The following is a 23,738-nucleotide window of genomic DNA, read 5'->3' as shown; positions in this document are numbered from 1 at the left end:
CGTTTTTCAACAGAATCAACGGAATGAATACTCCCCTGATCACACACAAACACAGTTCACTTTCATAGCAGCCACATAAAAACAGCATGATCACTCTGCGCGTTGTATATATATAACTCCTTCTCGGGACTATCTACGCGCTCTCCTCCCCTTTGCTTGTGGACTTCAGTGCACAACACATCAGCTGTCTGTGACCAGGAAAAAAAAAGAAGCTAGGAAGACAGAAGCTAGCTGTCCTCCGGCTACACCATGGTGCTAACCTACAGAGTGCTTCTGAGGCTACTGTAGACCTTCCTTTCAGAACAGTGTGTTTTAATCAACTATTTAGTGACATGAATATATTTAGTATAGTTTTATCTAAAAAGGATTTTTTTAAATGATGTTTCAATATACACTCAGGAGGATGGTCCTCCCCTTCCTCCTCTGAGGAGCCTCCACTGCGATACACACAGGAAACTGTTGACCTTGAAAAACCCAGGAGTGTTGCAGTTCTTGACACAAACCGGTGCGCCTGGCACTTACTACCAGTACCCCGTTCAAAGACACTTACATTTTGTGTCTTGCCCATTCAGCATCTGAATGGCACACGTACACAACCCATTGTGGATTTAACAAGTGACATCAATAAGGGATCATAGCTTTCACCTGGATTCACCTGGTCAGTCTATGTCATGGAAAGAGCATGTGTTCTTAATGTTTTGTAAGCTCAGTGTACAGAAAATACAAAAGTGACAGTAGCTATACATATTTATATACAGTATTTGTTCAATTGTAGCTCAATCATAGGTCATAAAGCATGACAATATACACTTGTGAAATCTATTATCAAATATCACATGAAAACCTCTTCTTTCTTGCTTCTTTTGTCCTTTTGGTTTTTCTTTTTTATCAGAATAGAATAGCTAAGACAAAATAGTAGACACATTGTCCATTGACAGGGATTCCGGTCTGTACGATATCTCTAGTTTCTGTAGAATCCTTTTGGTTTGGGGCTGTAACAGAGGAAAACAGAATGGTTCACACTGTAAATAACCATTCTCATACAGTATTTCTCAAATATGGGAGGTGCAACAGATAGCCCAAGGCAACAAAAATGTAGTTGGCAAGAGAGGCAAAAAAGTTTAGGCTTCTACCTTGAACACGCGTCACCTTGAACAACTCTGCACATTCAAGGCCAATATACAGACTTTTTGTGTGTGTGTGTGTGTGTGTGTGTGTGTGTGTGTGTGTGTGTGTGTGTGTGTGTGTGTGTGTGTGTGTGTGTGTGTGTGTGTGTGTGTGTGTGTGTGTGTGTGTGTGTGTGTGTGTGTGTGTGTGTGTGTGTGTGTGTGTGTGTGTGTGTGTGTGTGTGTGTGTGTGTGTGTGTGTGTGTGAGTGAGTGTGAGCGCGCGAGCGTGTGTTCGCAGGAAATTACACTCACTCTTTGCAGTTGCAGAATCTGCGTTTGCCACGTCTGGGCATCATCACCCGCTGAAAACCGACAGAAACACACACATGAAAGCTCAGTAACACTACCAACAAGACACAGCAAAATGTAAGAGATAGTGAGTACATTTTTAAGCTAAAATAAATATCTGATTAAATCACCAAACTGTACCTGTCTGTGGCGTCGGATGAGGATGACAGTGAGGATGAGGAGGAGGACGAAGATGACGGCTGCGGCACAGATGGTGACCAACAGCCACACGTCCATGGGGACTCGCTCTGTCCGTCAGAACAACATCAAGAGAAACAGAATCAGTATGCAAGTTCTACACTGATAACTTTACATTTACACTGATAACTTTACATTTACACTGATAACTTTACATTTACACTGATAACTTTACATTTACACTGATAACTATACAGCCTATCAAACCAATAAAGATGTTTTAACGTATGACAGTATGTGGTTTTCAATAATAGTATTATCATTTTTTCAAAATGATATATTGTATTTATGGGTAGGCTTCACTGAAATATACCTCTATGCTTATAACCACACACTGAATAGCATACCCGTAAGGTAGGTGTGCAAAGCACACACCAGAGCTTCCTTCTTTACAGGCTTATATTACTGTCTGCTATAAGTACATTGTACTTAATTACTGTAGTAGTACTGTGGTACTATACTGTTTAAAGTGCTGCAGTAAGCGTGGCCACTGGCCAGTGAGGCTAATTACACCCTAACCTCAATAGTCACAACCTAACCTCTACACACACACTGACCACGCACCCTAACCACATCCTGACCATGTCACTTCCTGTTTCTCCTTCCTCACCGATCTTCAGTGTGATCTCCACTGACGTCAGCTTGGTTTTGTTCCTCCACAATTCACACCTCCACCACCCACCATCTCCATACGTCGCTTCGGGGATGGTGAGAAGGGTGGGGTGGGGGGAGGAGCCTAAAGGGAGGAGGGATGAGTGATGTGGTGGGATCCATTTCACTTCCAGGTCAGAGGTCAGAGGCTGGCCCAGGGTACAGGTGAGGTTGACCTCCTGACCTACAAAGGCCACTGAAACTGGAGAGGTTAACACTGGACAGGAGGAGAGAGAGAGAGCAAGAGAGAGAGAGAGAGAGAGAGAGAGAGTGTGAGCGAGATCGAGACAGACAGAGAAAGAAAGAAAATTCACCTTTTTGATGTGAAAAAAAGGCAGACAGACAAAATATATCTTTTTTTACAAAAACGTGGAGAACACGTTTTTTTTATTAGTATCCATTCAGCTGGCATATTATCCTGGCAGAGAGAAACCTCATTATATTATACCCTATTAAAACAAGTGGAGCCAGACAAGTGTATTATCCACTGAATTAGACACAGGACACAATATACCGGGGACAGACTGTTCCCAATGAACGACAGAAGGAGATGAGAAAACTGTCTGGGTGCAATAAACAGAAGCATAGAAAGGGGGAATAGCATTGCCATGACGATGGTCTGGCGGGTTTGAATGACAATGAAGGGAGAAAGAGGGATAGAGGGATAGAGAGGGAGGAAGGGAAGGTTAGAGAGATGTCGGGAGGTACTGATTGAACAATTGAGCGCTGACAAATCAAAGGGATTTGCCACTCCTCACTTTGTAGGCAGAAAGAAGGGGGAAATAAGTAAGGGAAGAGTTAAAGGAGGGAGGAAGGAAGGTAGCAACAAAGTTAGGAAGTAAAGAAGGTAGGAAGGAAGGAGAAGGACATTTTTCAGGACTGCCACAAAGCTTTACTTACACTGTAGCACCTCCACACGCATTTCTCTCTTCAGGGTGTCGTCCCTCTGGAACTCCACAACGCAGGTGTACTCGCCCCTGTCCCCCACCGTCACCCCTTTCTTTGACAGGGAGAGGTTTCGATTATTCGTTTGCAGGGCTGAGACATCCAGCCTTCTCTTCTGATTGACCACCCAGGCTAATGGAGGCCCCAGGGAGAGGTTGACGAGGGTCTGGACAACCCCAGTGAGGGAGCCTGCCGCTGGGCTTGGGGTAAAGGTCCAGCGGCCTCCCTGGATGCCCTTTTCCTGGCTGTCTGACCAGGATAGAGGAAGAGGAATGGAAAAGAAACATGGCAAATGGAGAAGAGAGAGGGGGGAGACAGAGGTGTAGATAGGCTGTGGATGAGCAGGGAAGAGGTCTGAGAAGGGAAGAGAGAGTGAGAGAGTGAGAGAGAGCGAGAGAGAGGGGAGAGAGAATGAGAGACAGAGATAGGAAAGGGACAGTTTAACCTCAGTCTGAAGACATTTTACCTCTTGAGGGGAAATTATTTAATCTACAAGACCATAAACCATAATCTAGAAGATCATAAAATTTAACACTTACCTATTACAGTAACAGGGGTGTTGGCATAGGCTTCCCTGCCCTTGTATGTCACCACACAGGTCCACTCTCCATGGTCTTGGCCAGTGACCTTCATTACTGTCAGGCTGCTGTCATCTCCGATCTGGACACGCTTGTCCTCGTTCAGGTCCTGTTTCTGGGGATTAAGCCATCTTCTCTGTGTCCCCTCAACTATTTCTTTTATGTCACACTTCAGATTAAGATTCTTCCCAGCCAACAGGGGAGAGACTGGCTGTACACTCACTGAGAGAGGAGAGATGGAGAGAGAGAGGGAGAGAAATAGAGAGACAGAGAGAGAAAGAGAGAGAGAGTGCCCAAGAGAAAGAGAGGGAGAGAGAGACAGAGAGAGAGAGGAGGGGTAAACAAAGGTACATTTGTATACATGCGTGTGCAGTACTTGTTTCGCCCACATGATGGTGACAGAACACAATGTCCCATTTCCTTCCTCATCTTTCCCATAACAGACATGAGACACAGGAATCCCTTCTCTCTTTCACTCTGCACTTACCACGGGACAGTCTGAATATGGTGACTGAGGGAAATGGTGTTGGTATGAAATCTTTCAGTTCACATTTGAAGGAGTTGAAGTCCTCCAGTCTGATGTTGTTGATGATCAGGGAGAAGTCCGTCTTGGACAGAGACAGCCTGCCTTCCCACTGTGGAGCTGCATGTCAATAATCAAGTGATTAATAGTAGTAGTAGTAGTGTGAATGAGAAATGTGTCTTCTTGCTGTCTTATATTATTCCCAACCCACCTGGACACCACACAAACATATGAGAACGTGGAAGTGGCAGAGGGCTACCTGCAGAGGCGGAGCAGCAGTACCCTGAGCAGGTCATGGGTTAAGTGCTCAAGAGAACAACAGTAGTAGGCACCTGATATTCTGACGCCAGCAACCCTCAAATTGTAAGCTAGTCAAAATCAGGTAAAAAAAAATAAAAAAAATAAAATAAAATACTGCCAACTATCAGGTACTGTTTTGCTCAATATGTTTCTGGCTCAAAAAAAGGTCACGGTTGATTAAAGCTGGATACCCTCTAGCACTAATCTCACTCACCTGTCGTCTCTCGACCCTGGGCGTTGCGGAATATCATAGATTGGGTGTCCTTCCCAAAGTACCATTGTACCGACACCTTTTCTGAACCCCACTTCAATATGGGGAGTGTGACCGTCCCTCCCACCTGACCATACACCACCACATCTTCAGCCCCTGAGGGAGAACACAGAAGGCAAGATATATATATATACTTTATGTCCAAGTAGTAAGTTACCTTTACAGAAATGTATCTGTTGCTATATAATATAACCTAGAGTATAAACACTTTCCGAAAATTCTCTCTTACCTGTTGAGGAGAAGAACAAAGTAATAACGATTGAAAGGAATCCAGAAACATACTTCATTTTGTACCTTCTCCTGAAAACAAAAGAGCAACAAAAGCTGAATAAGGCGACTTGCTATAGTCATGTATTTCCTGTCATCCAAAATCAAATACTGTGGAAACAAACCAACAGTTCACATCAAGTAGTATCGCTTCTTCTTGGAATATAAAAGGTAAAACAATAACATATAGCTATACTTTTTATATCCTACAGTATCACGGTATTTTGATGTCAGCAATAACTGTAATTGAAGAGACCCAATTTCTGTTCCTCCCTTTCGTCATGTACTGTAAACGCCATCTTTTACCCACTGAAAACACATGCATTTAGATAAATTCACTGATTCACATTTTAAATTGATTTCATTTACTTGACTGAAATTTGAGTACATTAACCCCGACTGATTCCCATTCACATGACAGTGATTCTGGTTGTCAGAGTAAAAAAAAAAAAAAAAGGACGGGGTTTGTGGTGGTCTCTGATTTAGAGAAGTTGAGAGACAGACACAAAGAAGAGGAAGAACGAAGAAAGGTGGAGGGAGAGAAGCAGTAGCTTTGTGGTGGGCTTTGGTTGAGACACAAAAAAAGAGAGAGGGATGGGGGAGAAGAGAGAGGGGGCGAATGCTGAGGCTGTGGTGGACCCTGATTTCACGAAGTGTAGATTCGTATCCATATCCTCACCTCCTCTCCTCCCCGCTCACTCACACACCCCCTCCCTTCCTCCTCTATTCCACGAAAGGCGGATTTCTCCACGCTTGATGGAAGAAAAAAAAGACCACAATGGCAGTCGTACACTGGGAGTGTGGTCTATGGTAGTTGTTTATTCTGTTTTCTGTGTTGTGTGTACATGCATGCGTGTGTGTGAACGTGTGTGTGTGTGTGTGTGTGTGTGTGTGTGTGTGCGTGTGTGCGTGCGTGCGTGTGCGTTTTAGTCATAGGTGTGTTGTGGGTACTGTCAGAATTTTTGTCTGAAGCATTCTGCACCTTTTACTCTCGTTTCATCTCAATGCTTTAACCTGTGTGTGAACGGAGTACAGTCAGCTCCTGACGAATGTAACAGTTTGGGCTGTCGTGACAGGGATGTGCACTTAAAGGTAGCATAGAGTTATCAGGAGCAATTTAAAGAACGTAATATAATCGCATCCAAAGTGCTCATCGGGTTTCAACTGTTTCGTGTGTTGTGTGTTGTGGCAACTAGCGCCGCAAACGATTTCCCCTTAGGGGATGATCATGATCTACTGAATCTAACATTGTAGAATTGCTCCGCCAAACTACGAATATGTGCATTAATAAAACACAGTTATAACTGCCGTGAGCTGGCATGTTATCCAACGTTATCGTGGAGAAGACAGAAGGGTGTCTACTGGGGAGGACTACACAACAATATACTAGTAGTAGATTGTTATCTTGGTCAAATAAAACTCAAGGATCAAGGTACTCTTTATAGTGTGTTAGAAAGGGAACTTGCTACCCGGGCAAGTGCTACCATATGGGTTGCAGGTAGCCTAGCGATAGTAGCGTTGGGCCAATAACTGAAAAAAATCTGTCGATGTGCCCTTGAGCAAGGCACTTAACCCTAATTGCTCCAGGGTGGCTGTTGATAATGGCAGACCCTGGCCGTGACCCCACTCTCTGAGGGTGTCTCAGGGGAAGTTGGGATATGCAAAAAAAACTATTCACACATGTGAAATAGGACTAGTGCATTCGGAAAGTACTCAGATTCCTTGACTTTTTCCACATTTTGTTTAAAAAAAGATTCCATTGTTTTTTCCCCACATTTCCTACACACATAATGAAAAAGCAAACACAGGTTATTAGACATTTTTGCAAAAAAAGAAAGAAATAAACTGAAATATCACATTTACATAAGTATTTTGTATTTTCAGTACTTTGTTGAAGCACCTTTGGCAGTGATTACAGCCCCAAGTGATTACACCCTCAAACACCCCCAAGCACACCTGTAATTGAGGAGTTTCTCCCATTCCTCTCTGCAGATCTGTCAGGTTGGATGGGGAGTTTCGCTGCACAGCTATTTTCAGGCATCTCCAGAGATGTTCGATCGGGTTCAAGTCTGAACTCTGGCTGAAAGCACTCCTGCATTGTCTTGGCTGTGTGCTTAGGGTTGTTGTCCTGTTGGAAGGTGAACCAGTCTGAGGTCCTGAGTGCTCTGGAGCAGGTTTTCCTGCAAGGATCTCTCTGTACTTGCTCTGTTCATCTTTCCCTCGATACTGACTATTCTCCCAGTCCCTGCCGCTGAAAAACATCCCCACAGAATGACTATATTTGAACCTTTATTTAACTAGGCAAGTCAGTTAAGAACAAATTCTTATTTTCAATGACGGCCTAGGAACAGTGGGTTAACTGCCTTGTTCAGGGGCAGAACAACAGATATTTGTCAGCACAGGGATTCGATCTTGCAACCTTTCGGTTACAAGTCCAACGCTCTAACCACTAGGCTACCTGCCGCCCCTATGATGCTGTAGGGATGGTGCCAGCATGGTGCCAGGTTTCCTCCAGACGTGACGCTTGGCATTCAGGCCAAAGAGTTCAATCTTGGTTTCATCAGACCAGAGAATCTTGTTTCTTATGGTCTGAGAGTCCTTCACATCCCTTTTAACAAACTCCAAGCAGGCTACCTTTTACTGAGGAGTGGCTTCCGTCTGGCCACTCTACCATAAAGGCCTGATTGGTGGAGTGCTGCAGAGATGGTTTTCGTTCTGGAAGGTTCTCGCATCTCCATAGAGCAACTCTGGAGCTCTGTTAGAGTGACCACCGGGTTCTTGGTCACTTCCCTAACCAAGGCCCTTCTCCCCCGATTGCTCAATTTGGCCAGCTCTAGGTTTGGTGGTTCCAAACTTCTTCCATTTAATGAATGATGGAGGCCACTGTGTTCTTGGGGACCTTGAATGCTGCAGAACATTTTTGGTACCCTTCCCCAGATCTGTGCCACGACACAATCCTGTCTCGGATCTCTACGGACAACCTCACTGTCAAATGTGGGACCTTATATGGACAGGTGTGTGCCTTTCCAAATCATGTCCAATCAACTGAATTTACTACAGGTGGAACCCAATCAAGATGTAGAAACATCTCAAGGATAGTCAATGGAAACAGGATGCACCTGAGCTCAATTTCGATTCTCATAGCAAAGGGTCTGAATACTTATGTAAATAAGTCTTTTTTATAAATTTGCAAAATGTTCTAAAAACCTGTTTTCACTTTATCATTACGGGGTATTGTGTGTAGATTGATGAGGGGAAATACATGTAATCAATTTTAGAATAAGGATGTAATGTAAGAACATTTGGAAAAAGTGAAGGGGTCTGAATACTTTCCGAATGCACTGATAAGCACCCAAATAAGTATCAGCAGGTGTATGGAAAAATATATATCCAGTCGTTACGGACCCAGATGAAGGTTTATTGAAACCATAAAAAATAAAAAATAAAATAGCAATGTGCTGGAGTTTTCCTTTTTATTTATTAGCCTGACTCTTCATAATATGAAAATTCCTTTATTTTAAGTGGCATAAAAATATTCTAAAAAGCTTGGAAGCATTTTGACTTTTCGGCCTTCGTCAAGATGGCGAAACTCATCTTGGCCTTCGTCGTTCCTATCTCTTTTCACGACAACCTCACCTCATCATTCTACTTCATCTCCTGCTACTAAAGGACAGGGGAATGTGTCTCCCTTTTGCCTTTCTCTTTATAAAAATGACTTTACATGTTTTTAAGATCAAAGTTAGATAGAGATATCAGGCAGTAGTTTGTGTAACTAAAATGTTATTTAATTCAGGCCAGCTGTTAGACCTATGTTAATTGTTGTAGTACAATACATTATATGATGAGATAAAATATGTTTTGAGAAATGTTTTGAAATATTTGTGTAGGCCATTCCTCACCTCTAAACTTTGTAAGACTTATCTGTCTGTTGAGGTTAGTAACGGCAGTGGGAAATGAGAGACAAGTAGTGAGGTTCTGGAGGAAGTGGAAGTATAGAGCTATATAGAAGCGATAGAGCAAGACATAGGACAGCAAGACAGAGCGAGAGAGAGAGAGGGGACAAGTGATAGAGAGAGAGAGAGATCGCACCTGAACAGTTAACCCAGAAAAGCAGATGATCGTGTCTGTGGTCAGGGCGGAGGTTAAACAGCAAAAAGAGAGAGGGGGATGCGAAGGGGAAGGGAGGGGGAGGGAGGACAGGATCCCGTCTATGTAAAAAGGTGAAGGAATAATCTTACAGAATTGTCTCCCATTTTAAGGTAGTGTAACTCTGATCCTGATCCCTGCAATTGAATTGTACACAGTACAAAACATATGATGGAGTGTAAAATTGGACTAAATCATTCTTCCCCACAGTATAAGTAATATGAGTATAACTGTTGAACCGTCATGACTTGTATGTGAGGTGTGTATAGCCATGTCACATCTGTAAACCAGGGGATTGAATTTCAGTGGGACCAGATAGGCCTAGCGCAAAGAGGAGTGTCTCTGGTGTGAGAGCATCAGTTCAGAGAGGGCCTTTACGGTACATTAAAAAGTCACCATGAAATGTCTGCGAAATGTGGTAAAATGCAATGGCAATGAAACCCTGAAATGTCTATTTACCGTGGTAACACGACAGGTAAACACATCAGTGGACAAATACATTGGGTTGACCGCCATTTCAACGTTTATCTGAAACGCACTTGTTACCTCTCTTATTCTAGTTTAAGGTTAAGTTAACAGGTTTTACTTTCCTGTGAATGCAAAGTGGGCATACGCTATAGGACAGCATGTAACATTTTATGAAAGTGCAATATTCTGCATTCGTTAATGCAGAAGAAACCCACATGTGTTTTCTCTGTAAAGATAGCTGTCTGATTTAAACACTCGATGGTCTACTACGAGCAGTCATAACAATGATTAATAGAGTTACTACATCCATACTTTCACATTGTTTACCACAATTCAATGATCATCGAGAGCTATTATACCATATTACATCTAGCATCTCAGTTAACATCCGTTTCTATACTTACGTTCGGCCGGATAGCATTGAGAGTCCCTCGCCAACGATGAAGAGCCAGGCGGAAATGTTGATTTTCAGAGAAACACCTTTGCTTTTAAACCCTGTTGCACCTCCCTCACTACTGATTGGTCTAAAAGGAATCAGGAAATGCACAGTTATTGGTCAATTGCATTAAGACCAAAGCAGTGATATTTTTAATTGGCTGAAGAAAGGGTGGATTATGTCAGCAAAATTTTTCGCTAGCATTTTAGCTCAGAAACAGCCGGTAATAACAAAATAGGCTACGTAATAGTTATTATTTGGACCATTATTATTATATTCTTTGTTGTTATCATCATCATTAATATTATTCTAACCCACATGTCAACAATAGTCAGTCAATTTGATGTACTTCTGCCAGTCGTTGTTCACCTTACATTGCTTCGCTCGGGCCATAAAATTACAAATGTTTTGCCCGGTCACAGGTTTCATCTACATTAGACAGAACATAAATCAGCAGAGAGAAACAAGCAATCTAGAAACACACACAAATACGTATCTCTCTTGTTTCATTGTATATAGCCAAACAACAGTTTAAACATGAAACTGTGTGCCTGCAGCACATGTTTGTTGAATCATTAAAAATACCAAAACTGACATCAATATATATATATATATATATATATATATATATAAATATGAATAACATAATTTGACTGCAGGAAAGGGCTACATATATATATTGCAGTCAAATTATGTTATTCATATTTTTCATAATTTCATATTTTTTTTAAATAAAAATCTGAAAATACGGTGTTTCTATGACAAACGGTTTTGTTTTATTTCAGTCTTCTGTGATGCATATAAAGCGTAATATTGGGATGCAAACTCAAAATCGAATACATCTCAGGTGTCTTCTTTTTCTAAGCCGATAACCCTGTGTTTGAGGTGTGTGCTTTTGTTTCAAAGTAGATGTGTTCAAGACTACGCAGAAACACTCTGTGCGACCCTGATTTAGCCCACTGCAGTAAAAGGTTAACTCGGTGTACTGATTATAGGCCTGAATCAGATTAGTAGGCCTTTGAAATATACAAAGTTTAACAAAGCATCACATTTAAGAGATTACAAGAATGCTCTGAAAAAGCTTCATCAAAAAAGCTGACCACTGAAAGACAAATGGACCTGGCCAATGAATCTGTGGTACTGAATCCTTGAAAAAGATAACACCATATTTAGCACGATCCATTTTGAAAGCGCATAATCCATCCTTATTCTAATGACCACCGTCAGACCATTTTTGGTTATGAAATGTAATCATTTCCCCACAAACACACGCTCAGATTTGTAGCCTACATTTCCACACATGAACAAGTGAATCATTTAAAGAAGAATTCACATTTCATGTGATTTGGTTGATCGTTTTTTTGTTGGTAAAAGCAACACGGTAACGTCACAAGGTTGGCTACATGAATAAGAGCAGTTGAACGTAGACTATGTAATTAATTGAAATGATTGTAGAACTATTGTAGATTGCGTCTTTAAATGTTCCCACAGATTTGATGCGACTGTACCAGTACGCTACGTATTTAACATTGACCATATAGTCGTGCTATTGTTACTCATAATCAGACATACACCTTGAACAATGAATTCAATGATATTCAATTTCCTACCCAGAGTCACAACTTTTACAAGATAATAAAATGACTTCCATCCTCTTCACAATGATTCCAAACTCATGTATATAACTCAAAATTCGTAATTCATAATGCACCTTATCCAATTGGTGCCCCGTGTAAGGAGCATCCCTTGCACAATTTGTGCCCCGTGTGAGGACAATCTCCTACAGTAGAAACCTCATTCCACATTGAGAATAACAAAAAAATAACCAATAACAAAAATGTTCTTTCAAATACAAAAAAAATGCAAAGAGTCATGCATAATCATTCATCGATGGTACCTCAATGAAGTTGAAAAAATTTACTAAATGTAATAGAGTGAATTGAAGCTTGATGGCACTTTTCTCTTTCACTCTACAACTATGATTGTATGTTTTACTAAGTTCAATATAAAACCCATAGCAATTGCAACTCCCTTGAATCTAGTGCGTACCCTATTTGATCACTTTTTTTAAAAGCCTAGCAGGTTCTAACCGTTGTCTTGGGTGAAGAAACACCTGTGTTCACTTCACATGTGCCTCTCCATGCTGTATGTACCCTCCTTAGGACATGGCTTTGCAGAAAGTGGGATCATGTGTGCACTCAAAACTACAGTAGAACCCCAGAACCCCATATACCACCTGTTAATCTATGTGTCCCTAACTACCTGCATTACAAGTTACTGTATATGAAACTAACTCTTAGAGCTGAAGTTTAGGGATAAACTTGAGATGTGCTCGCGTAACTTGTCCACGTAAAGGCATTTCAAGACTTGTCTTGGTAAAGACACGACAGCCTAAAAGTCAACAACAAAAAGTATCCAACGTTCAATCCAATTGTTTTGGATTTTCAATAGTATGTTGGCTTAACTGTGTCTTTATGGGAAAGAGAACATGGGCGGCAGGTAGCCTAGCGATTAAGACTGTTTGGCCAGTAACTGAAAGGTCGCTGGTTTAAATCGCTGAGCCGACTAGGTTAAAATTCTGTTGAATGTGCCCTTGAGCAAAAGCATTTAACTCTAATTGCTCCTGTAAGTCGCTCTGGATAAGAGACTCTACTAGATGACACACAAAAAAACTGTCTAAGCGTTCAAGACCATCTTCTAAGTGAAATACATGGGCAAGGACAAACAGGTAGATCTGACAAAGGTTCACAATGTGTTTATACCTTTGAGTGTGGGCAAGAATTATCATAGCGTTTTCTAACGAGAACCTGTTTTCTATCTAGCACCATGAAATGTGTGTGTTTGACTACAATTTACTTCATGTTCTATGGTCACTAAAGCCATTTCTCAACTGAAGAGTTACCTTTACTAGAGAAGCACTGCAGCAGGTGGTTTGGAGACAAGAACCACAACAAGCACCAAACAAACAAGTTACTCACGTCTCATCTCTCTCTGATGTTTGCATTCTTTCATGCTCTCTTTGTCTGCCGTGCTCTGTTCTGAGATTAACTGAAAAAAGGGTTGAACACTCCCGGTCTCTGAATTATCCCCTACTTGGGCCTTTTGGTAGGACTTTAGAATGCTGCATGTATAACGGTCTTGAGAACGGTTTTACTAACACTCTACGCATCAATACAGAAGTTAGGCGTAGGACCTCTGTCGAAAATGTACTGGTTCAAGGACATCATCATCCTCACTCAAAAAAATTTGAGACTGCAAAACCAGTTCAAAGCTCAAATACAGTAAGATATGTTATGCATTGACCCACAGAAATACACGTTGTCTCAGATTCCCAAACATTCAACGTTTGTTGTCATTACCTTTTCTGATGCAGCATGGGAATGAGAAAACATAAAAAATTGACAAAAAAAATCTCCTGTGGAAAACACCTGAAAGTGAGGACTCCCTCGTTAGTCAGAGACCTAACGATTTGAAGGTGTTGTGCACACACCACACAAAGTCATTACCGAAAAAGAGAATGAGAGATAGTGTGGGGGGTAGGGATAAAAGAGGGGGTGATTGGTTTTTCGAGACATCCCTGATTCCTCTTATGATGTCCCCCTCTTTCCTATACATTGGTTCTCTCTCTCTCTCTCTCTCTCTCTCTCTCTCTCTCTCTCTCTCTCTCTCTCTCTCTCTCTCTCTCTCTCTCTCTCTCTCTCTCTCTCTCTCTCTCTCTCTCTCTCTCTCTCTCTCTCTCTCTCTCTCTCTCTCTCTCTCTCTCTCTCTCTCTCTCTCATCAGGTGTTTGATGGTCCATTCGGCCACTGGATCTCCTGGTTGCATATTTGATACGGAAGGCAGTGTCGAACTGAGACATGAAGAGAGCTGTGACCAAGACAGATGGGGAGGTACCTGGTACTGTTCCCTTCACTTTCAATCATACATGAACTCCGTTGTTTTCTTGTGTTTAAAGAAATAACAGTTAAATGTCAGTGGAAAGAGAGGCTTAAGAAAAACAGATGTGACATTTTGTGAAATGATTGTGAAAACACCTTTTTTTGCAATACACAATTCATGTGAGGTAAACTTTGTTCAAGGCCTTTTGAAACCCCTGTGTTGCGTAACTGCCTCCGTTAGCCCAGAAAGTTTGTTTATCTGTTTATCTTTTCCCCCCTTTCTCTTTCTCTTTCTCTACTATCCCCCCGGTCTGCATGCTTTGACGTTTTCATGCAGTAAAATGTTATGATTCATTTGATGTAAGTGTCCTGCTTGAAAACAACTTGCCCCACTGTATGTACTTATTCCAACTCAATGTATGTTTACAGTAAAGTGCATAGCAAAGTGTTGAAATCAAGGCAACTCATATCTAATTGTCTGTATTTGAATATATCCTAGAGAGCTTTTAGCTCTCTGCAGGTGAATAAGGAAAAGTTCACATGATTGAAACATGACTGAAACATGACTGAAACGTCATAGTAATGAAACAATTGCCAAAATAATTGAGCATAGGGTATTTTTAGCAAACCACATTGAACACTTGTTGTGAATCAGGTGAAATTATATTTTGTCATGAAAACCTTGTCATAAGCTGACGTACGTTTGCTGGAATTAAAAAACGACAACCCAAGTGGAAATACAAGAGGGAGGACCAAATGTCAAACACAATATCTCAGTTTTACTTTGAATGGAGAAAACTGATCAACAGAGAGAGAGAGAGAGAGAGAGAGAGAGAGAGAGAGAGAGAGAGAGAGAGAGAGAGAGAGAGAGAGAGCTATTAGTCATGTTTATGAAAGTCTGAACGAGGGAATCCTTGTATCTCATTATGAAGAATTAACACTCGCTTACACAGTATTGGAAACATGAGATTATTTCTAGAGGGACTTTAACCAAAGGAAGCACCTGCCTCAGCCTGAATGTCTGTTCTCAATTTTTTCAATGCACCTGCAAGAGAGGACCAAATATAGATATATTTCGTAACAAAATATGTATGTTAAGACTGTATTACTTTTCTTTCCTGTTCATAGGCATCCACCCATTCCTTTAATAGGCCATAGTTGTCAGTAGTGTTCATCAGTACTCAAGTATACAGTACGTGTCGTAACAGTAAACTACACCAGTAGCTTAAGCTACACAAATTTCAAATGACTGAAACCAGTACAGGTTAGTGTTACTGTAATATACTTTACAACACTACAGCTTAGGCCCAAAATAAGATACAAGGAACCCAAACCAATGAAACGCAAGTAAAATATTCTAAACAGAATATCTGAATAATATCAGAATATCTGAATGGTGCATAGTGTGGCTTTATAAATTACTGTGCTGATTTGGCTACATGTTGGATTAAAATGTGGGGTGAATACTATAGCATTGAATGTATTCACATTCAAGTCATACCGTAAATCCATAGAATTATGTACATTTACTCACTACACTGGGTGATGTGCAAATCCAAGTACAATGTACATCATTTAAAAAAAATAGTGCTTTATGAAAAGTACATTTCTGTTTCAAATCTAATCTAATCAAATTGTATTTGTCACACATACACATGGTTAGCAGATGTTAATGCGAGTGTAGCGAAATGCTTGTGCTCCTAGTTCCGACAATGCAGTAATAACCAACGAGTAATCTAACCTAAGTATACCGTTGTGAATTAGGTTTTCACAATTACATTTGCTGGGATTTGCAGCCCTGGGGCTAAATGCGTCTGGACTGAAGACTGCACCAATTTGAGTATTCTAAATCCAGTATTCTATCGAAACATTTTATAATAATGAATTTTAAGGTCTGCCTAAATTGCTTATCTTCATTGTTACCTAGTTAGTTGACCATGAAGTAAATAAACGTGCATCATTTTCTGTTCTTGATTTACACTGTATCTGACTACAGGAATGTTTTCAGCACAAGCTGGGATGTTTCCTGTTGTTCAATGGACATTTAAATGAATGCTATACCCACCCAATGAATGCTTCGTTTTCATTTGAGTTTTAGTAAACAATCGTACAAATGTATATCTTGGAAATATCACATCGATCTCAGGGACTGACCTTTCCTGGCATCCATTTGGAATGAAACACACATTTAAGATTGTGACAGTGACAGATTGCGATTACCTTGGACAGGTACATGACTATAATGTTGTGTTCGTTCACATGACCATCCTCATGTTCCTTAACATTTAAAATAAAAAATTTGAGTGATTGAGTTTGCGGACCATCTCTAGCAGGCCTAACCATTCTTTTCCAAAGGATAGTGAAAAATACTACCCTTCAGGGTTGGGCTCAATTCCATTTCAATTCAGTCAAATTAGGAAGTAAACTGAAATTCCAATCCAATTCCAATTTTACTCAATGCTTCTCTGTGTGACTGAATTCAATTTGAATTGACTTCAACCTTGCTATCCTTGCTACTTGTATCACTGCTACTTGTTTCCCAAATGATAAGTAAGGAGGGATCCACTGGTGAACTGTATCCAATTCCTACTTGACCGCAGCTAAAGTCTGTGCTACTGCCAGAAAGAAAATTAAAACAGCTTTAGGCGGGACATGACCCAAAGACGCTAATGTATCATGTCTCTCTTGCCACAGTTGCTGTTGTTTCCTTGGCCTCAGCCCTCATCAACAGACAGAACTTGTAACGCTCCTCAGCAATACTGAGACGTACATATATGTATGGGCCTACATTACACCTTACAAATACTTAGAACTTTACAAACTCCAGTGCTATTGTAAACTTAATTTCTTGATCGTGGATATTGTATTCAATCTCATCCAGAGGACTTGTGGGTCTTTATATTAAGTAACTCACGGTTACAACAGGTAAAATACTTGATCTTGTATTAGTTCTCACAGCCAAGTAAGAATTACATCAACATCAGCTCTTCTCTTACCCTCTGGACGCACACAGGTAACTTCTGGGAATAATTAAGTTCTTCACAATAAAAGCCTTAAAGAGGTACCGTCAGTAATAATGACTCAATATAGATTCAGAATCAAAGTACTATACAAAAACCGAGGCTACACTATTGCTACAGCACAAGTACATGTTTTACCAAATATGTATGGCATACCCAATGCAAATGTTACCATGATCCCATGCTGCTATTGCAAACACACTTGTTATTGTTACAGAGGGCCTAGGCTAGAATACGACCTAATCAGAGTAGATATACACCAAGTTGACATCTCTGCATACACTGTGGGCTAAACAAAAGTCGCACTCATTAGTGTACTTACTCACACCAAGCACTGACTTCAAAGCAATCATACAACTTACACCACAATAGCATCTGGCCAGCCATCACCCAATACTATCAACATGCCTGAAAAAGACAGTATTCAACACGGTATTTCATTACAACTCTGGAAGCATCTGAAGAAGGTGTGAGAATTGTTTAAATCACTATTGTAGTGAATGGCGACAGTGTAAGATCCCTTGCGGGTCTCCCAGCATCGTAACAGGCCTACCTAGGCAAGGTTTGTTACACTGTCCCCTCCATTCGGGAGAACGTGTCCCCACGCTTCACTATACCAATACCCTCTCTGATGGCCCCCAAGGCAACATCCCACCATTGCCACCAATGTTGCAATTTTTGCAAATGGCAACAATGTAATGCCCCTTGTGGGTCTCAAACCTAGGTCTTCCAGCCTGTAGGCAAGACCTGCTAACCACTGTTCCAATAAGAGTTAACACCTTTTTGGGGGGACTGTAAACACAGTATATTCGCCATAACCTGCATGTGGCAATTCTGTTGGCTGTAGCCTACATACACTCAACCCGTTATTGTTAATAATCCGTTATATCTTCCAATATATGGTTCCAGCAGTCACGGTAGGGATACAAAGCACACAACTATCTAAGCCCCTGCACTTGACAACAATATATACATGTACTGTATCTCGGGCAGTTGTCCAGGTACAGATGGTCATGTGAGTGGAAAGACCATACACTCGTTTACAGTTACGTCAGGATCATATTGCGAAATATTGGCAGGTATTTCACAAGTCCATTTTTTTTGTTGCTGTTCTAAAACCTCCCTGCAACACGCACGATTCCACTAACATTGTATTATTAGACACTGTGTCTTTTTGCCATTGTGTCAATTCTCCAAACTCCATTAGGTGCCACCAGAGAATATACGATTGATAAAAGTGTATATGGCTCTGGGTACCAGTCATCCATAGCTATGGATTCCTTTAGTCCAATGTTATTACAATTCTTAGTACTAGCACAGTGAATTAACTATTGTTTCTTTCTAGATAATAATTTGCTTCTACATTATCCTCAGTCTGACAAATCCGTCTTTATCATACATGTGAAAAACACATATAGTAATGCTGTACTTACCAGTCTGATGCTCCCAGTGCAGAGATGAGATCAGGTCTGACATCACTCAAACTGTACTCACTGTTACACACAGGGAGACAGGAAGCTAGACTGCACTATATGATCCCCTCTGATCCTCTCACTGGTGCCTTCTGTGTCACACACACGCACACACACACGCACGCACGCACGCACGCACACACGCACGCACACACACACACGCAGGCACGCACGCACGCACGCACACACACACACACACACACACAGAGTAGTGGAAAATACTTAAGCAGTTTTTTGGGGTATCTGTACTTTACTATTTGTATTTTTGACAACTTTTACCTTTACTTCACTATATTTTCCCTTACACCCAAAAGTACCAGGACAATGGTCCAATTGACGCACTTATTGAGACAACATCCCTGGTCATCTCTATTGCCTCTGATCTGGCGGACTCACTAACCACACATGCTTCTTTTGTAAAGGATTGTCTGAGTATTGGAGTGTGCCCCTGGTTATCCGTACATGTAAAAAACAAGAAAATGGTGCCGTCTGGTTCACTTAATATAAGGAATTTGAAATGATTCATAATTTTACTTTTGTTACTTATTAAGTATATTTTAGAAATTACGTTTCCTTTTTTTATTTTATTTTTACTTTTGACACTTAATCCTTAAGCACCCGTGCGTCAATCTAAGTAACATTAAAAAAAATTTTTTTTTTTTTTTATCTGTCAATTTAAACTAGAGATATCAGGGTTTTTTGCATGGGCTGCGCCTGAATCCACCGCATCCGCCTATATTCAATTCAATTCAATTCAAGGGGCTTTATTGGCATGGGAAACATGTGTTAACATTGCCAAAGCAAGTGAGGTAGATAATATACAAAAGTCAAATAAACAATAAAAATGAACAGTAAACATTACACATACAGAAGTTTCAAAACAATAAAGACATTACAAATGTCATATTATATATATGCAGTGTTGTAACAATGTACAAATGGTTAAAGCACACAAGTTAAAATAAATAAACATAAATATGGGTTGTATTTACAATGGTGTTTGTTCTTCACTGGTTGCCCTTTTCTTGTGGCAACAGGTCACAAATCTTGCTGCTGTGATGGCACACTGTGGAATTTCACCCAGTAGATATGGGAGTTTATCAAAATTGGATTTGTTTTCGAATTCTTTGTGGGTCTGTGTAATCTGAGGGAAATATGTCTCTCTAATATGGTCATACATTGGGCAGGAGGTTAGGAAGTGCAGCTCAGTTTCCACCTCATTTTGTGGGCAGTGAGCACATAGCCTGTCTTCTCTTGAGAGCCATGTCTGCCTACGGCGGCCTTTCTCAATAGCAAGGCTATGCTATATCAATCAGCCTTCCACATCTGCGGTGGAAGGTGGCCGAGCTACAGCGGGTGTTTGTCAGACCAGGAGACATCACAAAAATCAGTCTTCTCACAAAAACGTGTGTAGCGTCCGAGCAGTTTGGCCTTTAAACACTCTATGGAAAGGGGAGATTAACGAACACGATCGTGTTCTCCGTTTTGCTCTACGACCCCTACAAGTGTCACTGGACTCGTCTGAAGGTAACACAGACAAACTAATGGAAGTATGGAGGTAGTTATGTGCCAACAAAAATAATATGTGAAAAAAGAAATACGAATATATTTATTTTTTGCCATTTATGAATGTGTTATTCAATGTGTTTCTATGGGTTATAGTTATAAAGGCCAAAGTCAATATTTTATTAAATAATAAAACAAATTATAATCATTTTTGATAGCTAAAAGGGTCCTAAAATTCGAAATGATCAATGGCATGACCATCTTAAAACAATTCCATATGTTAGCTTAGACAGCTTAGACTTTTAGAGGTTTTAAATATATTTAAAACCTCATACTTTTAGACTTTTACTCAAGTAGTATTTTACTGGGTGACTTTCACATTTACTTGAGTCATTCTCTATCAAGGTATCTTTACTTTTACTCAAGTATGACAATTTGGTACTGTTTTTTTACACACACAGACACACATACGTACCGTTTTTTACTAGACTCACACTCCCAAGACATCACTCGACATGGTTGGAGTTTACACTGTCACTGACAGCTGTCTGCACTCTGCTGCACCAGTTAAGTGAAACGTAAATACGGACAACGCCACTAGAATGTATGTAATAGGAGGCTGAAGTAAGTGTTAAAAAAGACTAAAGTAAGAAGTATACTCATTAAAAGTGAGACAAGACTCCAAAAAATAGGCTTTATTGGTTATTATGATGTTCATTCCCTTTAACAAGAAAACACATGAATTGAACAGGTATGTCAATTCACAACATAACAAGCAGGTATTTTTTTTAAAAGTAGCCATAAAGTTGACAAAATTGTAACGTCTGTAAAAAGGCCACGCTGAACAATATAACAGCAAGAATCATTGCAAAAGCCTTCTAAAACCGTACGGTATAAGTCTGAGGCTTTGTGTGAAAATGAATAATCATTGAATATTATCTAAGTACAAAGATGCAATGCAGTAGAGGATGGCCTGACAATGCTGGAAAGACGTCAGATGACATTCAATAGCCTAGGTAAGAATAACATTGCTTGTTTCTTTCCTCAACACGTGATTTTCAGTTTATATCATTTCACCATTTATATTTTTGAAACAGACATAAGCCCATTTACATTATCTCACCCCCCCCTCTCTCTTTCTCCCTCCCCCTTGGATCTCTCTAACTGTATAAGACTACTTTTCTCTCTCTCTCGATCATTTTTCCATCCACCCTGTGTCGTCGATCAAGCCTGTTCCAGCCCATAATACTCCGCTCCATCAGCGCTGTTTCCGTGGTACAGCCAAAGGCTTCTCTCTCTGTGTCCTCCGAGGTGGACCCACTAGTGTGCTGTGAAATACATGTGTTACAATATTAAACTTGACAATGTATCACTAACTACTTTATATTACACAGTTCCATATATTTTAACTATTATTTCCATCGCCGGGCAAACCTGATTCAACTTGTAAACTAATCATCAAGCACTTGAATAGGCGAATCAGGTGAGCTAGTTCAGAGCTACAACAAATTGTAAAAGCCATAAAGATCATCAAGGACAACAACCACCCGAGCCACTGCCTGTTCACCCTGCTATCATCCAGAAGGCGAGGTCAGTACAGGTGCATCAAAGCGGGGACCGAGAGACTGAAAAACCAGCTTCTATCTCAAGGCCAACATTGAGTGGCTGCTGCCAACATACTGACTCATCTCCAGCCACTTTAATAATGGAAACATTTATTTAATAAATGTATCACTAGTCACTTTAAACAATGCCACTTAATATAATGTTTACATACCCTACATTACTCATCTCATATGTATATACTGTACTCTATACCATCTACTGCATCTTGCCTATGCCGTTCTGTACCATCGCTCATTCATATATCTTTATGTACATATTCTTCATCCCGTTACACTTGTGTGTATAAGGTAGTTGTTGTGAAATTGTTAGGTTAGATTACTCGTTGGTTATTACTGCATGGTCGGAACTAGAAGCACAAGCATTTCGCTACACTCGCATTGACATCTGCTAACCATGTGTATGTGACCAATAACATTTGATTTGATTTGATAAAGGGGGAGGTTTGAAAACCACTGGTCTACGTGACCGTTCAGGAATACACAGTGTGCAGAAATTCCCTTCTGTGATTCTACTAGATATAGCAATGGAGTAGCTACCGGTTACATTGGCAGTAGTCGTTGGACCTCAGGGGCTCTCTGGTGTTCTTCACCTTCCGGTCTCTTCTCTGAGGGAGAAAAGCAAGTATTGTCTTTCTCTTTCATTTGCTGTTAAGCACTCGCTCCACTTGAATATAACTAAATAAATATTTCCTTGGGTAATAGACATAGCCGTGGGAAGTGTGGGTGCTGCTGCACCCCCTGAAAAATCTGAATTAAAAAAAGATATTAATAAAAATATACTTTCTTTTCTCACAACAGTAGTGCATTGGGCCTTTACTAGTCTTGTATTAGCAGACCGATACAGCTTTCTGTAGCACGGACTTAAACAATATATATAAATATATATTGCTTATAGATCACTTTGGGTTATAAGTTTGACAGTGACATTTTAATTGATCCCTCCCCTCCTGCCTGTCTCCTAACCTTCATTATTTTGTTCCTGCGGTGCAGGAGAACAATGGTCACCAGGAGTAAGACCACGATCAGGCCTCCTGCTCCCACTGCCACCCACACCCACAGGCTTAAGCCCAGCATGGACACCCCCTCAACGACAGGCTGCTGGCTGCCTTTGGTACCTGAGAGACACACAACCAGGGAGCGCCTCAGTGAAGACCTCGAAGTGGCATACACATCATAAAATCTCCGTATTGACGTCAATGCACGGTTGACTCAAAATTTGGCATTTCGCACTGGTTTCTCAAGTTAGGATTTGTCCCCTATCTGTCAAATGGTGTGGAGATAGAATGTGCCATCGTTTCTTTTGTGAAAAATTGATTTTATTGAATCACTTTAGATTAACGAAAAACAATAAAGTATTTTTTGGTTTTTACTTTTTGAACAACCCCTCCTCCCACCCTGAATTGACCAATGTTAAGGAGGGATTGAATAAAGTAGGAGCTTCCAAAACCTTGACCGTGATGAAAATGAAACTATGAATCAGTATACAGTGTTCATAAAGTACTGATACTCACAGTGATAGCAAGTTGTCACTGTGTTTACATCCGAGTTAGGTACACTGTGCCCCTGCCCATCATCTTGGCCCTCCACCGGGAAGAGAGGCTTAGCAGTCAACAAACCTGGGAGAGAAAAGACAAAAGCATTGTTATATTCATTTTTATCATCGTTGTATTGGGGATGCTACCAAAACCAACTATTACCTACTTTTCACGTTGATGGTCTGAGTCTCGTTGTGTGTCTTCTCATTCTGAGTAATCTGACATGTCCATTCTCCTGTGTCTGACAGGGCCACAGAGCTGAAAGAGACCTTCCCAAAGCCAGGTCGTACAGGGGCCCCTGCCGCCATTCCACCTGGCCTAAGCCACTCCACACTGGGCAAGGGATCCACTCCTGTCACCTGGCACTCGAGGATAGCATTGGTGCCTTGGATGAGGACATTGGTGGGGTGGACATTGACTGGTTCAGACAGGGGGGGGGGGGGGGGGGTAGAGGGGGAGAGGGA

The 23,738-nt window shown here is 40.9% G+C and overlaps 2 protein-coding genes and 1 long non-coding RNA gene across 8 annotated transcripts in view; 1 reads left to right on the top strand and 2 right to left on the bottom strand.

The window, feature by feature from the left end:
• Positions 1-729: 729 nt before the first annotated feature.
• LOC139573925 (T-cell surface glycoprotein CD4-like) lies at positions 730-18,663 on the bottom strand. Of its 2 annotated transcripts, none has more exons than XM_071397920.1 (11): positions 18,570-18,663; positions 10,208-10,327; positions 5,152-5,222; positions 4,866-5,018; positions 4,316-4,471; positions 3,790-4,050; positions 3,206-3,604; positions 2,265-2,522; positions 1,598-1,704; positions 1,421-1,470; positions 730-992 (listed from the first exon to the last, which is right to left on the bottom strand). In XM_071397920.1, the coding sequence occupies exons 2-11, from the start codon at positions 10,222-10,224 to the stop codon at positions 962-964; spliced, it is 1,503 nt and encodes a 500-aa protein (XP_071254021.1). In that variant the 5' UTR covers positions 10,225-10,327; positions 18,570-18,663; the 3' UTR covers positions 730-961. The 2 variants fall into 2 exon arrangements, with proteins under 2 accessions (XP_071254021.1, XP_071254020.1); XM_071397919.1 differs by having other exon boundaries at positions 2,219-2,522; positions 18,570-18,658.
• Positions 18,664-20,794: 2,131 nt separating this feature from the next.
• LOC139573921 (T-cell surface glycoprotein CD4-like) overlaps positions 20,795-23,738 on the bottom strand; it is a 6,608-nt gene continuing 3,664 nt past the window's right edge. For 2 of the 5 annotated variants that reach the window (XM_071397913.1, XM_071397912.1), the window contains exons 5-9: positions 23,441-23,692; positions 23,251-23,355; positions 22,703-22,854; positions 22,277-22,344; positions 20,795-21,442 (exon numbers count right to left, since the gene is read on the bottom strand). In XM_071397913.1, the coding sequence (XP_071254014.1) occupies positions 21,373-21,442; positions 22,277-22,344; positions 22,703-22,854; positions 23,251-23,355; positions 23,441-23,692 (647 nt within the window). In that variant the 3' untranslated portion in view covers positions 20,795-21,372. Of the gene's footprint in view, positions 21,443-22,272; positions 22,345-22,702; positions 22,855-23,250; positions 23,356-23,440; positions 23,693-23,738 lie in introns of those variants that run through there. The other 3 variants (XM_071397911.1, XM_071397910.1, XM_071397914.1) reach the window with 2 other exon arrangements.
• Positions 23,539-23,738, top strand: part of LOC139573922 (uncharacterized) — a 1,257-nt gene continuing 1,057 nt past the window's right edge. Inside the window, exon 1 of the long non-coding RNA XR_011674675.1 lies at positions 23,539-23,676. This is a non-coding gene — a long non-coding RNA (uncharacterized lncRNA). The remainder of the gene's footprint in view (positions 23,677-23,738) is intronic.

The sequence above is a fragment of the Salvelinus alpinus genome, chromosome 4 (assembly GCF_045679555.1).
Source record: "Salvelinus alpinus chromosome 4, SLU_Salpinus.1, whole genome shotgun sequence".
Lineage (NCBI taxonomy): Eukaryota > Metazoa > Chordata > Actinopteri > Salmoniformes > Salmonidae > Salvelinus > Salvelinus alpinus.
The sequence above is the reverse complement of the archived record's forward strand: the minus strand, read 5'-3'. Positions and strand labels throughout refer to the sequence as shown.